Source organism: Corapipo altera, unplaced genomic scaffold, assembly GCF_003945725.1.
Source record: "Corapipo altera isolate COAL_440 unplaced genomic scaffold, ASM394572v1 22b, whole genome shotgun sequence".
NCBI lineage: Eukaryota > Metazoa > Chordata > Aves > Passeriformes > Pipridae > Corapipo > Corapipo altera.
Genome location: NW_020884876.1, coordinates 28,750,770 through 28,769,144, shown reverse-complemented (window position 1 = coordinate 28,769,144; position 18,375 = coordinate 28,750,770). Strand labels below are relative to the sequence as shown.

At 41.6% G+C, this 18,375-nt stretch overlaps 1 protein-coding gene across 2 annotated transcripts in view; it reads left to right on the top strand.

Moving 5' to 3' along the window:
- The first annotated feature begins 5,855 nt into the window (after positions 1-5,855).
- The window catches only part of GRID2 (glutamate ionotropic receptor delta type subunit 2), a 693,976-nt gene continuing 681,456 nt past the window's right edge, over positions 5,856-18,375 (top strand). The window contains exon 1 of one of the 2 annotated variants that reach the window (XM_027635943.1): positions 5,856-6,121. In XM_027635943.1, coding sequence (XP_027491744.1) covers positions 6,034-6,121 — 88 coding nt within the window. In that variant the 5' untranslated portion in view covers positions 5,856-6,033. The remainder of the gene's footprint in view (positions 6,122-18,375) is intronic. The other variant, XM_027635941.1, reaches the window with a different exon arrangement.

Genomic DNA, 18,375 nt, shown 5'->3' with positions numbered 1-18,375 from the left:
GGATGGCTCAGGCAACACAGGAGATCTATAACATAAGTTTAAATGGAGGTAAAATAAATCTAACTCAGCAGCAGTCCCTGCTACATCACTCTGATAACACTGGTTGCTCTGAGCGTTGACTTTACTTTCTGAGTTTTGTGTAGTGAGGTTAAAGGATAAGACACAAACTCTCAACTAAACTCAATCATATCATAGTTTTTAAAAAACAGAAAGCTTTGAAATCCTTGATATATACTGCAACAATACTTTTTTAAAAAGTCTTCAGCCCAGTAGAATAACTCTTGATTCTACTTTGGTATGCATTTCTTTGTGATAAGATATTCAAGGCCATAACATGCACTGTCTGTTGAAATGTAGTAAATATTTAATGTTCTGTTTATTTCTATAATGGCCAAATGAAATTACTTTCTATCTATTTATCTATCTGCATGTGCATATACACACACACACTCTTGCAGATACACACACATTCACATATTTAAACTACGCAGAAACTGAGTGAAGGAGAATGGAAAAAGAATATAATACATTACATTTGAAAATGAACAGATTTAGTTCTCAAACTATTCCGCTAAGTAAAGGCAAGATTACCCCCATTATTCAAGAGGAATGACAGAGGCCCAAGGGTGAATGTTTCACTCAAAGTATTACAGGACAGATGGAGTCTTAGAATTGGAATGGTCCTATTATCCTGGACCTGTCTCATAGTACAGAGAACAACCTAAAAGTTGGCATTAGGCTAAAGCTTTCATTCACAAGTTATTTGGTGGTCACCAAAGCAAGCCTATTTCCTAATGGACAGATGTCCTCTTAATTAAAGCCCTCCCAAATGACTTCTTTTTTGAAGCTACGCCAGGTAAAGCAAAGACTGAGTAGACATCTGAGCTGAAGTAACCTCTTGGAGGGAGCAGCGTCCCCCAACAGCCTGGATACCAGGTCAGTGGCAGAGGAACACTTGTCTGTGGCACACAGTCTCTTGGTAGGTCTGTCAGTCATAGAATTATAGAATCAGCTGGGTTGGAAGGGACCTCAGAGATCAAGTCCAACCCTTGATCCACTACCGCTGTGGTTACTAGACCATGGTATTAAGTGCCACATCCAGCCTCTTTTTAAAAATCTCCAGAGACGGAGAATCCACCACTTCCCTGGGCAGCCCATTCCAATGTCTGACCACACTCTCTGTGAAGAAATTCTTTCTAATATCTAACGTAAACCACCCCTGGCACAACTTGAGACCATGCCCTCTTGTCTTGCTGATGGTTGCCTGAGAAAAGAGACCAACCCCCACCTGGCTACAACCTCCTCTCAGGTAGTTGTAGAGAGTGATGAGGTCTCCCCTGAACCTCTTCTTCTCCAGGCTGAACAGCCCCAGCTCCCTCAGCCTCTCCTCATAGGACTTGTGCTTGAGTCCCTTCACCAGCCTAGTTCTAATTCCAGAAATAGAAACCAATCTTAGCAATGGTAGATGGGCCTTCCTGGCCTTTCTCCCATGTTCAGGTGGCACCAGTAACAGTTTCAGTATGTCATGTTTTTCTGATTGATGGTTCTCTCCTGTAACAGACAATCAATTCTTTTTAATCCCACCTCTTAATGCAATAATATTGAATTATCTTATGAAAGACAGTGGAATAAGTTAGAAGTAAGTAAAAGAAATGTTAGTTTTCACAGCCAGTTGGCACTGTTACAGAAAGTCACCAAGTTTAATGCTCAGTTAGGTTTTTTCCTGTTTTATTTATTTTTAGCATAACTCTGTGTCTGATAACAAACTTCATTAACTATGCAAGCTAAGGTAAAAATGTTAATTGACAGGAAGTGATGGCTTAGTAGGGTCAGGAGGGAATCTCTCCTGTCTCCCTTTCCCACTATGCACAGTGCAGAACAGTCGGATGGGTGCATAATGGTTGATTGGGGATTTTTTTTCCTCTGAAGTTATAACTTACAGGCCTTCATGAAAAAGGTGTTGGAGCAAATGGAATGCTGGAATAACCTAGGGTGTAACTTGATTTCATCTCATTAAAGATTTTTTAAAGTTTAGACAGTGCACCTGAAAATAAAATATCAAATTTAATGTGCAAAAGGTGTGTTTAATGCTCATGTGTGAGAATGGTAATACTTCCTATGTAACTTAGGACTGTATTAGTAAGGTTTAGCTGCTCTCTTTATCTCTCAAAACTGAAGGTTGTCAGTGTGCCTGTCTTATCACTTTGTTAATTTCTTCAAATACCTGAAGGATCTCCTTGGACTTAGAATTAAACAAATCAAAAGTTGACCTCTGCATGGTCAGATCTGTTTGTATGGCCAAGCAGATGGGAAAAGGGTCATAACATTGAAAAAATTAAGGCTTTAGATGACTGAAAAGCATGTGAAACTTTCATATTTAGCTATTTCTCCTCTGTAGATAGAAGCTCAGGTCCCAGGCTGACTTGGTTAAGGTAGCAGTGTGTTATATGTGGATATGAGGAAATAAACATTAGATGGACACTTTTTTCCCCCTACTGTATCTGTTTTACAAGAACATCCTTTCTTTGCAGCTCCTCTAGGAGTTGCATTAATGTGCAACACTGTAATAGCTGACCAGTGGAAACATAAGGTACATCTACCATTAACCACGTTTTAGTTAGACTACTAGAAAGAAAACAACTACTCCCTGTTGTTAAGAAACAATGGTTGGTTGATGGTGGTACTTCTCCCATGGATGTTAATGGTGTAGCTGAAGTGATATTGATGTAATTGAGGACATTTTGAGAGGGAGGTTATAGTGAAGGAAGAGAAGCATGGCTAAAATCTGTGGGATTCTCTTTTTTTCCCTAGCTTAAACTTTCAGCAAATGTTTAGCATTTATGTAATAGAAAAGAATATTATCCTTTTTCAACATTTTTCTCTGATACCTTGAACTAACCACAAAGCATAAGATTTTTTTTTTCAGTCTACCTAAATGGATGACATCAGTTTCCATTTTTAATGAATAAGATTTAAAAAGAATGGAAGCAAGGAAGTGAAAATTACTTTATTTCTGTGGTGGATGTGTATAAAGTCAATAATGTGTTCATTATTTAAAGTAGTGTTATTTGAATTTACTTTTTACATTTTCTTCAGTCTTTTTCCTCTCAAATTTTCACGTGGTGTTCTTTACCAATCAAAAATATTTTTTTTTTTTATTAGTTACAGGGTATTTGTGAGCTACAAACTCTTGGTTGTTTCTTGTATTCTGTTAAATGTGTCTACAAACTTACAAGAAAAAATTCCATTCATGTGTGTGGCCAGTTCAGGGTACCGGATGCCTTAAAAAGTCAGTAAGGATAGCTGGTTCCCAGATAAGGCGTCAAAATTCTTAGTATTATCTAAACTGAGGATTAAAAAGTTACAATTTTCCAAAGGTTTCCATTACATTTCCTATTCTGCCTACTGTGCATTGTACATTATTAAAGAGTACTGCTCTGACATGCCCCCCAAAGAAGTGAATTAACATTTCTTGTGAACTCTGTTCTTTTGTGAAGAAGTAATAATGACTGAAACAGCTCCAAAAGTTTTTCAGATGAATCAGAATTTATTACTTGTAAAATTAATGCCCATTACATTCACTGATACTGTGCATAAATTGTCATTTATAGAAAAAAGCTATCTTTTTTTACTGTTTGTTATTATCGATAACATCTGACTTGCACAGAGGATATGGACAAATGCAGCATGTGAGTGACATAATTTGTGAGATTTTTGCTTCACATTGCTCATCATCTATTGTTGTCTTTATGTACCTTGCCTTTTGCCTCTTAAAGCAAATTTAGTTGTGATTTATTACAGGTCTTAGAAGAGAGAGAGCCCATTCTAGCCAGCGAAAAGAAGAGCCCTGCCTTGTGCTTTGGGTCTGGCTTGAAGCCTTTTGAGTGTTACCATTTCTAGGGAAGTACTCACCTGCCAACGTGGACCTAAGCAAAGTTGCAATCACTGCTGATGCTTTTTGTTGGTAGTGTGAGTTTTGTTTATTTGTTTTGTTTTGGTTTTTTTTTTTAATAGATTCAATTATCTTGCCATAGTTTATCTTTTCTTAAAAGTCTTATTTCTCCCTCTTGAACTAAATTCTTAAATTTTCTAGGTATGCAACTGTGCTTGCTAACTAGTTCCATGGCTGAAAGAAGACACATGCAAGTCAGGAGAAACAGGAGAAATATGCAAGTCAGATATGATGAACTTAGAAGTACTATAACTAAGAAAATTCCTTCAAAAGAGGTTCTTTCTGAAGAAAATGGGTTGGTCAACTGCTAGTTGACTACCAGGACTTATCAATGGCTTGTGTGAGTTTAGAATATAGCTGTTATGTTGGAGCAATTCTTTGACTTCTGCTTCCTGTCTCTAGTGTGACTAGAAAAATCAAAGTCAGAAAAAAGTGTAATAAGATATAAAGTGGGGATTTAGGCTGGTTTATAGAAACATACTTAACCTCCCTGTACAATTCTCTGTCTGTGTAATGGGGATAATGTATTTAACTACAGCACGAGAAGTCTGAGGATTAATCGGTTAATGAATTCATAGAACCCTGAGCATCAAAAGTGTGCTGTAAATGTTTCCCATAGAAATTTCTCCATTACCTAAAGAGAGAGGAAGAAAAAAAAAATCAATTCATTGCTTTAAAGAATTGTGAAAATTCCATCAAGAACGCAGATAATTAAAGTAATATTAATAGATTTTTAGGTCTTCATTTCCCCCTCGAGACCAGGTGTCCCTGATTTTTTTTTCCTTTTCCCCTTCAAGTAACGTCCCTGACTCAGTTGTCAAAGACTGAGATGCAAAAGTGCCCACCTAGCTTTGAACTTGATACCTGCAGTGGAGTTGCAAGGTTAAATAAATGGGGTGGTTTGGTTTTTTTTTTTTTTTTAAGCTGAGCATAACACTTCAAAAAGATCTTTTCTCTCCCCCCTCCCCCCAGTGTATTTTTAGGCTACATGCACTCCTGCCTATGTCTGTTCCTTAGTCCCAGCTGAAGATTTCAAGGGAGATGAGGGCTCTATTTTGTTTCTCCCTTGTTTTGCAGATAGGGGGAGGAGGTGGTTATTAGAGAGAAGCGCTCTCGCTCGCTCTCTCTGTTTCTCCCTCTCTGGCTGATAGCACTTATCTCTCGCTCTCTCTCCTTCTCCTAGGTGATCCATTTCTAGGCAACGTGCTGGCTGGTGCTGTAGCTGCCAGCTCTCTCTGCATCCCACCAGCAAAGCGAGCTCCAAAAGCAACCTGCAGACCATCATCTGCTTTCCTCTGACTCGCTCCGGGTACTCCTCCTCTCGCTCCTGCCCTGTCCAACCAGCACCTTGCGCGACAGAGACAGCACGCTGGGCTCCATTGGCAGATTTATTTTTTTTCCTCCAGTTGTGGGAAGCGATTTTTCTAAGCGAAGGGTGGGGGGAAATCTCTGCATTACTATCTGCATTACCTTGAAGTTCACTTTGTTTTTTGGCCTCCGGGGGGGCTTTTCCTGCAGGAATCTGGCTGCTGGAAGCGGGATCGCCTGCTCTCCCAGTCGCCCGCTCCTCCCACCTCGCTGAAGGCGAGCTATTTGCTGCGGGCTCCTGGGGCTTCTCTGGCCGAGGGGGTTTGTGCGTGTCTGCTCGTGTTTGCGTGTCTGTGCCTGTGTGTATGTGTGCGTGTGTGTGAGCGTGTGCGTGGTGTGGGTTGGAAGTTGCTGTGCAGCAGCGGGACCGAGCGGATCCCTGGACCCGGCGGAAGGATGGGGATTGTCTGACCAGCAGAGGCGTCTGCTGCCCGCGGCGGCGCCCGGGCTGGATGGATTTGCTGCCGGCGCTCCCAGCAATTCTGGTGCTGCCCAGGAGCCCCCCGAAGTGACGCGGGGTTTCGCCGAGGAGAGGAGCGCTCGGAGCCCCAGGCTCGCTCCCTGCCCAGCCGCGGCTCTGCGCCAGCCACCGGGATTTACACGCTCCTCCGGCGGCATCTCAAACTCTTGGGCTTTCGGCGCTGCGCTGTCCTCCGCGGCGGCACCGCTTGGTGAAGAGATTTGTTGTTACAAAGCCTGGACCTCCGGAGGAGATGGAAGTTTTCTCCCTCATCCTGGTCGTGTCCGTCTGTTGGACTCGAACCTGGAAAGCGGCGATTGCAGATTCAATCATTCATATCGGTAAGGGGGTGCTGCGCCTGCTGGTGCTGTTGGACACTTTTCCAGCTCTCCTTTGCAACCTTCCCTCTCTTGGCAGGCTTTCCCCCCTCCCTCCGCAGCCCCCGCGCTCCTTTATCCCTTGCTCGCTTGCTTTTTTTATTGTTTGCTCCCCTCTTATAATTGCTTTCCACCACGTTCTCAGGCGTCCTCTTTTTCCCCTACCGCGCTGTGTAAAGGTTTCTTGTCGGCGGGGTATGTGCGTGCTTTAGACCTTGAGGTTTTGATGAGGCTGATGATCGGGGCGGGGGGGGGGGGGCAGGGCTCAGGCACTTCCCCGGTCCCTCCCCGCAGACCCTCAGCTCCAGCCTGCCTTCCGCCTGCCCCAGTTAGCCCTCGGCCGGGGGAGACCCCAAGCGTCCCCGTATTTCCCACACCACCGTGACAGCCACGCTACCCCCACCCCCGCCGCCCCTTTTCCCTTCCCCTTCCTTCACATCCCCCCATTCCGCCTTCCTCTCCCGCGGCGGAACAGGTGGTTGGGCAACGTGAGCGCTTCCCCTGCCGTGGGCGGGAGGGCGGCCGCGGGGGCGGGGGGCTCTGGCCGCCCGGCATCCCCTTCCCGGGCCGCCACCCCGCCGGCTCGGTGAGCGCCTCCCGGGGCCGCGGCACCCGCGAGAAAGGCAGCGGCCTCCCCCTCGGCCGGCGGGGGAAGGGGGACGGCCGGCACAGGCGGCGGGGCAGCTCGGGGGATGCCCGAGCACGGCGCTGCCCGCGCTCCCAGCCGGAGACAGGGCGCCGGGCTGCCTCGCGCCGCCCATGCCCCCCTCGCTCCCCGTTATCCTGAGCCATCTCCGGCACGGCAGCGCTCCCTCGGCGGGCTCATCCCTGGGAAGCGCCGAGCCCCGCTGCCGAGCGGCGTTTTGTTCCCGCGACTGGCGAGAGCGGGTCGCCCCCCTGCGCCGGCCGGGGATGTGCGGGGAGAGAGAGGGGGAGAGGAGGGCGCTTCCCCCGCGGCCGCTCGCCCATCTGCAGGCACCGCACGCAGGCGGAGCGGGGGCGGGCGGCCGGTCGGCGCCGCGCTGCCCCGGGGAAGGTGCATTTGGGGGCAGGGTCCCGCCGGGGTTTTGGGGAGGTCCCCGGGGCGGTGCCGGCCCCGGCTGTGGGGCAGCTGCCGCTCCCCCAGGGGTTGGCTTTATAAATATGTCTGCCGGTGCTTGTCGTGGGGATCCGTAGCGGGTTTCTGTGAAAAGGGGAAGCGGGAAGAGCGTTTGGAAAGCCCGGCCGTCAGGAGGTTTCCTGCAGGACACCGATATTTGGGCAGAGATGAGCCACCCCTTCGTGTAGTCCTCCCCGTCCCCGAGGCCACGAGCCACCGCTGCCCTTGGGTACCGCAACTTTACAGGGGTCAGTCCTTATAGCTGTGTGCGACTGGAGCGGCAAATATTGCACTGGGGAGGCAGCGCTCTGTGCCCTCCTTTTAAAGGGAGAATGACTTTTTTAATTCTTCCCAGTTGTAGACTGTTAAAGCGACACTAGGAGACAGTTATGGCTTACGATTTCTTTCTTAAGAGCTGGTAACAAGCGATCACATCTTAGGATTTGGGGGGAAATTTTGACTGTGTAGCAGATGAGTTTCTTTGCAATCCCCTGTCACCCATCCTCCTGGCTAAAGGAGCGCTGCTGGGCAAGCTGTGTGCCTTTGCACTAACGTCAAGGGAGATGATAGCTTTTCTCTCCTCGAGTTAAAGAAAATTTGTCTTACTTGTTTTTATATGAGGAATGCAACACATTTTAACGCATTTTTTTTAATAACGCTGTTAGCGATTAGATGCATCAACACAGTAAATCCTCATTGAAAGCAGGAAAAAACCCAGCAAAACTGAAGTAGTTGCTTCTCACACAATTAATTTGTCTTGAGAGACAATTAGTAGAGTTGACAAGGGGATTAGCTCTTTTTATTGACTAGTTTATGTTGCCATGAAAATGGCAAAATATAAAATTGTTACACAGAGCTTTAAATCTGCTAAAATGAACACATTGAAACTAAATGACCTGAAATTAGAACTGTTTTAGCAATAAATGGGTACATAGCTAAGTATTCCAACTTGTACAGCTCACAGATGAAATTTTGACCCCTAGTAACAGCACTGTATTTTGTGACCTGGTATTCTAACCTCCTTCTGTTTTCTTCTACTTGTACTAAGTAAACTTATGTATAAAATATTTAGACATAACTAATAAAATGTATGTATTTAACTGAGTTAACAAAAGCAGTAACAGGGTACTCTATGAACAAATTACCTACAGAAGAACTCATAAAGCCAAAATTCTCAGTTCAGGGGAAACGAAATGCTACCAGAGGTGGTAGTGATGCCTTAGGCAACAGACAGAATAAAAGTATTATCTTGTTCTCCTTCTCCAGTTTTAAGATATTCAAGTGGAAAAGTATTTTCCCATGTTTGGGAGGGGCAGATGGTCATAAGAAATAACACGTTACCTGTGCATAGCCTTTTTCTAATAGCACATACTTTTTTTGATATAATGCAGAAACTCTTGCTTGCCTGTGTTTTATGTATTTCCTGTAAATAGATGTTTTCTATATCAAAGTATGTAATCAGTCATCTCTTAGACAATGCCAAAAAATATTACAATTTAGTGAGTAGACATTAACAACCTGGTGATGGCAGTGGGAGGGATACGGTGACTGGTATCTATCTATGATAGTGCATTTTCATATTTATGTCTTCTGTTTACAGCTTCTGCTTTTGATCATTAGAGGAGGTCTGTGTGTATGCAAGTGTGCACATTTAAAAAAAAAACGTTTCCCTGTATCATATTTTAAACATCGGTAGAGCTGCTTATAGTCTGTACATTTCTGCTGCCCTGCTATTGTAAATAGGAACTGGCAGTTCAGAAGGACTACATTAAGCACTCTTGTGAAAACGTTGAAATGAATCGACTCCACTGTAATTTTCGTTACCCCTATATAAAAAAGAAAGGGGCAGGGTTACCATGTCAAAACTGTGCAATTCTGTATTATGCTGCTTCTCTCAGACCGTGCATTGATTGAGTAATTTCATCAGTCCCACATTACTTGATTGCTTAGAAGTTTCCTAATGATCTGTATGCTGTAGGAAGAATCTGAAAGTCGTGAGTGGAATGGCAATGATTCTGTGTTTTATGAGGCTATTCAAAAAGTCGCTCTGATTTATGTAGCTTGAAAGCTCCCAAGTCTTTGAGATTAGCCACGCTGCCTGATATTTTCTTCATACATCAGTCGTCCCACACTCCTCACTCCCTAAACAGGAGTTTAGAACAGTGTTTTAATTAAGCAGGGATTAGGTGGCACTCCTTGTCAACTGCACAATTTGCGTATGCTTTGTATCCTCTACAGCTGATAGTCTCATGCTTTTATATTTTGTACTTTCTGCTCAGTATTTTCCCTTGACATGTACATAGTAATACATCTGCATGTGCATATGGATTTCCTATTGTACCTGTAAAAGCATAGATGCAGATGTGTGTGTTAGGTACTTCCAAATCACCTAGGGCAGCAGTCACACATAGTATTGTACAAAAGTTTTACTGAAAATATACACTTAAGTATTTTTCAAAGCTAATTCATCTAGTTCAGGCCCCATTATTACTTCAAATTGTTTTTTGTTTATCAGTAACTTCAGTTTTATGCAGTCAGTTGTGTACTGCCCTTAGCTTTCTTATTTTCAATGGCAAGTTCAGAAATATATATAATATAATATGTACAGCTATATGTATTATATATGCTTCTATATATATTTATTTCTCTGATTTTAATATATATATTTATATATACTTTTTTTTCCCGGAGAGAGAAAATTAGTCCTGTTCTTACCTTACTCCTCAGAGCTTTTAGACTTTGTAGGCCAGGACTACTGCATTCCTTGTGTTGGACAAGTTCCCAGCACTGCTGGGTCCTGAGTTTTTGTTCATATCTTTAAGCTCTTCTGTACCACAGATAATAATATCAAGGCAGTTCTAACATAAGGTCTATTACTTGTTTCTTCTATTGATATTAGTAGTGTCTTTAAAACGTAATTTTTTTTATAAGGGAAAGGGAGTCTCCTTGCTTGGTGGTATGCATGTCCACATTTATTCTTGGAAGCTGATGTGCTACAGTGCAGCTTGGCTTGCATTGTGTTGTGCATTGATAATAGGAATTTAATTTACTGTGCTGTTGGTAAAGCCTCATTAGAAGGTTTGTAGCGTATGTCACTAACTGTTCATTACTGTGCTCTCACATATATTTGTAAAGCACGGGACAAGCAAGCAAAACAGATTTTTTGATAAACAAATAAATCTCTGTGTACCTATAGTGTCCACAGAGGGTATTCAGGTCCCAGTTTTCCCTGCCCTATAATTTTCCAAGATTTCTTGCTTATTTTAAACACACATATGAATGAAGACCTGGAATACAGTGCACTGTGGCTCAGCAGCCAGTGGGTTCTATTACTATGTTCTACTTAAATGCTCAGCATGTGTGACATACGCTCTGTTTCTATGTGCGTTATTTCTAAAATGCTTTCGCAGGTGATGAGACTTCTGATAGTGTTTCAGTCCCTGTAATGCGTGTACTTACTGTGTAGCTAAAGAGGGGTAACTTTGCATGCCATCATCCAAAGGCATGTTTGCCATTAGGTGTCACTGCTTTCTAGAGTGTTTCTTAGTCATCATCAGGGCCTGATCCAGAGTCTGTCATGATCCAGGTGAGTTGTTCACTTGACTTCAGAAGATTTTAAACTGAGCCGGTGGATTGCTGACTGCAGCAGGCGGCTCCTTTTCATGTTCTTAAATAACTCTTAGTGTTATATCAGGTTCTTTGTCCTTGATAAAGACAGAGTAAAAAACCCAACCATCCGTTTTCAAGTGGTGCCCTAACAAATGTCTGACATGACAATCACTGCTGCTGCTGTGTGCTTTTATATCACTACTTATGGATGCACAGAGCCTTTATTCTCACAGTGCCATCTTTGAAAAAACACACTGGAGAAAAATCTTTTAAGACTGTGACTACATAAACCTACCAACTAAGGTTCATTTAACTTAATGAACAAAGGCATTAAGTATGGTTCTCTTCCACTCCCTGGTCCTTTAAAGCAAGTGGTATTGGCAAGAGATGACTTTTTAAAGCCATTAGGTTACTCCCTAGATATAAACTTGAACTTACATAATTTTCTTCCATTTGATATATAGCTATCTATAATCTGCCATGACAGCCTGTTTTTGGTTTAAATTTACTGAAGGCTTTTGTCTTTTGAGGTTTTACTCTTTCTCACTACTCCACTGCTTGCTTTCTTTCTTTTTTTTTTTTTCCCCAACACAGTATGAATGGTTTGAAAAATAGTTTATATGAAAGAGTAGTTCTATTTAGCTGTCAGTTTCTAGTTAATTTTCTTGATTACCTGCGTTTACATGACAGCATCGTAACAGTTTTAATCTACACTCTCTCCAAACATAGTTTGTTTTATATCTTCAGTGTTTAAAAAAATTATTAGACACGGACAATTACCATTTCTGCTTGGACTTACAAGTAAACAATAAGAAAAGGAAATAGTATTCAAAAATTGTCCATATTTTGAGCAATTATGAGAAATTAACAAAACTTTGAAAAAATGTAAGTATATTACTATACATGATAGCTTGGTATGTGCAAAAGGTTGACTTCAGGTGATACACTGGTAATGAGGCAAATCTGGATACCTTTCTGCATCTGCAAGTTCGGTTTCACTATTTTTTTTCCCCAATTAGATTTGAATATCAGAAGGAGTAAGTTATCTAAGCTGGTGAAATTGGAATAAAAACTTGATTTCAGATTCAGGCTTGGCATGTGTGTCAAAACCTGAATAGCTACACACCTATGCATCCTATAGACCTTACAGTCCAGTTCATGGCTCTAGTCATGCTGACACCCATCTCTGAGAGCCCCAGGGATAATAATTTGTGTTATCTAGAAATACCACGAGGCAAGTATGACTGTCACAACCCAACAGTAACGCATAACATGCAGGTTTGCTGGCAAACTGCCATAGTGGTTGGGAGCTGGTCATGAAAGCTCGTGTTTCTTTGGGGCATTCTGTACCCTAGATTGGCTGTCTAGCAGTTGGCTTCCTACTGGGCTTCCTGGGTACAGATGCAGTTCCTTTCCTTCAGTGGTGTTACATTATATTCCTGCACCATCTACTATGTTTGTTAGCAATTATGAACTGTGCTGTTGCTTGGGGTGGTTACCAAAATGAGCTACATTGGCCTTTTTCAGAGTAATGTTGATCATGCCTTCCTTGCTCATCTAGGCTAGTAGGCTGTATTGGAAAAGGTACAATACTGAGCTGCTGGAATATGATGCGTGGCATGGAATATGTGCTAAATGCGTGCTAGATAAGTGTGATGCAGTGCTAGTTAATCCGTCCTCAACACTGGGTAAAGAAGTCCAGGCAAAGCCTTCTGGACACAGTTCTTAGCTGGCTTGTGCATTTGAAGCAGCACATGGCGAAGAGGACGTGCTGTTGTCTCCCACTACAAAGGTAGACAACAATTGTGTAATTGTGTATTCTTGATGTAGTAATTTAAACATTGATACTAAAATGGAAGCACTTAGAGGAAGAGTGATTGAGAAGAAGGTTTCTTTCTTGCTGTATCTTTCTGTCCTTCAGTCTCTTCCCATGAGCACTGTCGTGGCAGTTTCCTCTGCTATTCTTCATTACAGGAGTCAGGCTTTGGTTTCTGGTTATTGTTGGCCAAGGAATTGAGAGACCTGATGGAGTAAGGGAAAGATTCTCTTGTGCCTGCAACGACTATAATTAATAATGGTTTATGTGACTTGGAGAGTTGTAACTGATCTGTATAACAGGGAGGACACAGACTGAAATTGAAGGTTAGTAAATGAAATGTGCTGGTGTTTGGATGACAGTTATGAAACTTGGCAGGGGAATGGGCTTTGAAATTGTGCAGTGCTGTAATTTTGTAAGGCTCAGAATTTATGTCCTAGTTTCAGTGATAATATACTTAATTCAGAGAAGGAGGTATTTTGTGTTCTGTATTGTACCGCAGAGTGCACTTCAGCTGGAGAGAACTTCTTTCTGCTTTGGTCTGGGACTAACCACAAAAGCTCAGGGAAGGGTTATTCTGTGAGCTGTAAGTGCTGCATTAAAAAAAAAAAAGAAAAAAATAGAAAAGGCATAATAAAAAGTGACACTTATTTAATGAGAGAGGATAATACAGTAACTACAGCATTTCTGTGTAGCATTGAAGTTATGGTGGAAGAGGTGGTACAGAGACAATTACTGTAGATTTAGTCAACTGTAAACTGATGGATTTGTAAGAGTAGGGTTAGATTTAAAGTAGATTTCCATTGCACACATTAGTTTTGGAATGGTGAGGGAGTAGAGTGGAAAAGAAAAGATGTAAGGGAAAAAGTTTGCTGCAAGTTATGCTGGATTCATCTGGCAAGCTAAGTTCAAGAGGAAATTGAAAAAGAAAATGAGTAAAAATGCAAGGAGGGGAGGAAAATAAGATACCAAAGGCAAAAGCCAGTAGTTCTGTCTGTTTCTTTGGGAATTCTATAATATTCCTGTAAATGCTATGCTAAATGGAAAAGTTCTGAACCAGAAAGGGGAAAATGTGAGGATACAGAATTTAAATGAAGAATTATATGTGTATTTTAATGTATTAGATAACACTCTGTGCTGAAATGCTAATTACTCCTAATTGTTATATTTGCTTTACCCATGAATAAAATATCACATATCTAATAAAATATGCAGTGAAAATAACCGTAAAATTCCTCTTGGAGTCTTTCACGCAGATTTAAAGGATTTAATTTCTTATTTTTTCATTGCCTTTTAAAACATTAACTTTCTATAATCAGTTGGATTGCTAAGGCCAATATTCACTGAACCTAACAATAATTGCTTGTTTTGCAGAACAATTTTTTGTTACTCCAACCATATCTTTCTCAGAGGCTTAAATCGCATTGGTGATTTCATTATAATAATTCACTTGTGATAAATCAAAATCAAATAGTGCCACTTCAGTGCTGTGGAAAGTAGCTCCAGATGAGAGCTCTGGAGAGAGCAGAGGATATCATAGAAGCAGACCTGAATGTCAGGCCTGGATTTGCTGTGCCTAATTTTAGCGTACACAGATATAACAATCTTGCAAACCCAGTTTTAAAGAGAGAAATGAAAACTTGCACAGGGCAGATTTCCCTGCCTTAGGACTACAACTCAAACCCTGTGTTTAGGATCCAGACCTGATGATAGAGAGTAACTTGCCTTGCTTTTAAAGCGTGCGGGAGCTCGTCTGACTGGCTTGCAGTCAAGCTTAGGCTCCTGAGACACTGGGATGTTTTGAAGATGTCGATTGTCTTCATCAGATGGCAAGGCACTACTGCAGTTACCTCACTGATTGCCTGGCTGAAAGCACATTGTGGCGATATCTCCAGACCAAACAGTATTAAGCAAGGATGTTTCTTTTTGAATATCCTTTGCCTTCCTGCAGTCTTTATAGTGTTCAGCTTAAGCATTTGAGAAACATTTTAAAATCATTTCATGTACTGGAGAGTTGTTAAAGGGAAAAAGACAGTAGAAAAGGTTCAGTTCTTGCTCAATGAAACCACTGTAGAGTACAGGGACTGTGTAGCCAGTGGACAGTATGTGTGTTCAATGCAAGTGAAAGGAGATAGCTATTATTAGTCCTATTAAAATACACGTATTTCTCCCTTTTACTATTTCTGTTCATTTTTTCTCTCTCGTATTCCAAGCTCATGGCAAGAAGTTTTAATTGTCACTATGTTCTATAGTCTTAAATATCTGTTTTTAATGTCCTGGAACAAAAAAGTTAAAAAAGTTACCATAACACAAAATTGGACAGATAAAATTGTTTTTATTTATGTGGAATTCTGCTTATTTGACCTCTTTTGAGATAAATATACCTTCAAAAGTTGGTTATAGTTCTTGAATGTAATCTTCCTTCAACTGTCCCTTTTGTGAACATATAGAACCAAAGCAGTATTGCAGTATATCCACTAATATATTTGCTATAAATATCTTCAAAAATTTACTACTCATGTACTACTTTAATTTGCAGTTCCATGCTACAGGTTAATAACAAGCACTGGGGTATGTATAAATGCATGGATATACAATGTATAAACAAACTTTTTCAGTAATCAGAAGGATTATTCTTTTTTTAAAATATTTGACTGGATTTTTCTTTAATTTGGGATGGCATTTATTTTCACCCTAAGTACCAACACAGAGATTTGGGAAGTTTTTTTGCTTACAGGCAGGAAGTCATAACGCGAATACACATCGCGAAATGGCACCCCGCTGTGCTAGAAGCTGTACAAATATGAAACAAAAAGTTGGCTGTCAGGAGATTTGAGGGTGAAGTGAAAGAGAGGGCTTGGATCTCTCTGCGACTCAAGGCAGTTTATACAGCTGGAGACAAAGTTGCAAGTCTTGTGGTGTCTTTTGAGAGACAGATTCACTCATTCACGTTTGTGAATGATCACTGGGTACAAAGGGTTGAAAGCAGGTAGATACGTCTACAGGGACATCCTGTCAGGGCAGACATGGTGCGGCTGATGTCAAAGCTTCCTGGTCTAGGGCTGTGAGGTGAAAGAATTGACAGAAAATGAAGGCCAACAATGTGTGTATGATCATTACCTATAATACTTTATTACCAATAACATTGGTTAAATTGGCAAAATAAAAACAGTCACTGTCTTGTCAGCTGCCACCATATTACTCTCTGGCTTTACCTAGTACACGTGGTTATGCACATGCATGCTGTCTCTCTCTCTGTCTCATTTGTTCGGAGAAATATTTTATGGTACAGTTTTGGAAGACTAGATCGGAAGTAAAGAGCCCTTTTTGGGATAGCGGAACAATGTATGTTGCAAAATTCCCTGTTTTTTTAAAAAGAGAGATTTAAACATAGTGATTCTGAAAGCATCTGCAGCCTCATTAGGTAGGCCTATGGAGTTTCTAGAGTGTTATGGCAATATTACTGAAAAATTATTGAAACAATCTAGAGGAATGATTTTTCAACTCCTTGGAGCAGCTCTCCTGTTACAAAATTGGACTTCATCCTGGAGATACATGAGAAATGCCCATTTACTTGAAAAAGTTCTCTCATATTTGACAGTGCTGCAAAGAGTATAGGGCATATATCAAATAAAATGGCTGAGGGGAGTGGGCAGGAAAAAAACATGTCCTGTATATAATCTATATGCTAGATGGAGAGTGATCAGTTGTGCTTGGTGTCACCATCAGGGAGGGTGATGTCCCAGGACGTCATCAATGCTGTTTCTAGCTGTGAGGAGAGCAGGAGTTTGCAGGTAAAGGACAGCATGAGTCAGCAAGAAACAAGGCATTGGCATGGGATTCATTGCCACAGGGAGGCTCTGGGGGCAGGACTACTCTGGGGAGGATTCTGGTGATGCCTACGTGGGAATTTTGGAAAGGAATTGGATGGTTGTGCTTAGCAGTGGCGTGAGTAGATTGGGTGGTGAAGGGGGTTCAGGAAACATTTGGAAGGGGCTAACCTGAGTGATGGACCCATCTAGCTTTGTAAGACTACGAGATACTTTTAGGGAATAACAGGTATTGTTACACTTATGTGGTTTGCAGACTGGGCTTTAAATATTTGGGACAGTCCTTGTGAAGGAGATGTATATCTATGTGTATGAGAAAAGTTGGGAAATCCAAAGGAGCAAGGCACTGAAATGACACAAATATTACTGAAAAAATTAATAATATAATGCAAACAATACTTTGAGAACAATATATCTAGAAGATAATATTAAGTTTTAAAGAAACTAAATTATAGATTAGGAAAGGGATTGTTTCTCCCTGTCTAGCCTCTATAGTTTTACTGTAAAGCATTTAATTTGTGTGGTAGATCTTAATATTTTGGGGTTTTTAGCTGATAATTGTACCTGATTACTTTGCAGAAAAGTGAGATCCATTTTATCTTTGTATTGTTTAATACTGTTGCACACAGATACAAACAATGAGTACCGAAGCATCACCTTCCACTCCTCTGCTCCCAGGATAGCTCCAAGTGTATTGTACCTTCCTGTGGCTTAGCATTGTCCTTCTGAATAATCTTCCTCTGCTCCCTCTGTGCAGCAGTTTATTTTATAGGCTGGTCTGTACTATTCCTCCTTGTAAATGCAACTTCTGTGGTTGGCGAGTAGGAGGAAGGGATGCACATGGCCACAGCTTCTGCTCCATTGACTGTTGACCTAATTTAGGAAGGAAGGAAAGGGTAAATAATGCAGAGTCCTTCTGGATTCAAAGCCTGCTATGTCTTTCATGAAATGAGGGGGAGAGCACTAGCTTTCTCCTCATCTCAGATAGCTGCATAGCTTGCTTTAGAAGTTACACCTCTCTTCAGTGAAGCTCCAGAGTGGTGAGTGGATCTGCTTTCACAGTTATCTTGTGCATATGTCCTCGTTTGGCCTCTTTAGCTTAGAATCTGGTTTTCTGTCAACATCAACCTTGTCCAGCCCCCATCCAAAGCAGGAAAGCTTGTGTTTCTTACCTGCTATTTCCTAAAATTATCCTTACTCTTACAAAGCTAGACTGGTCCATCACTCAGGTTGGCCCCCTCCAAGTGTTTCCTGTGCCCCTTCACCACTCAACCATCTTTCGCCACTGCTAAGCATGGCTGTCAACCCTCTTTCCAAAACTCCCAAGTAGAAGGCTGTACCAAAAGATGGCCTGTGTTTCCTATAAATGAGACACATTAAGAATTGGGGTTAATAATTTTTAAAATATTTTTCTGTTTGAGATCAATGATCTCAAATAACAGAGCTGAATGATGTATGGAGAAGGAGGTAAATACTTCCTTGGGGAAGGTAGATAATGACAGCATTTGAAATTTGCTATTGCTGAAAATCATCTTCAGCAGGATTTAGTTGTTAAGAAAAAATAAATATGTTCATTAAAGGACTGTGGGTCTGGATTATTTTAGCATTTTTTTAAAAAGGGATGCATTTCCCCCCCCATTTTTTGTAAAACTGCCAAATGTCCCTGAGGCTAGAATTAACTGGCTCTTTGTGTTGTGTCGAGTAAGGAGTACAAGTGTTTTCAGAAAATACTAGGTTTATAGACTTCCATCCAGAACATGAAAGAGAGAGAAGAGAGGCTAACTTGCTATAAACAAGGTCCTTGTGTCATTTTGTGGCACTAACTTAGAGTAACAAATAGAATATTGAAATTGTCAGTGCTTTG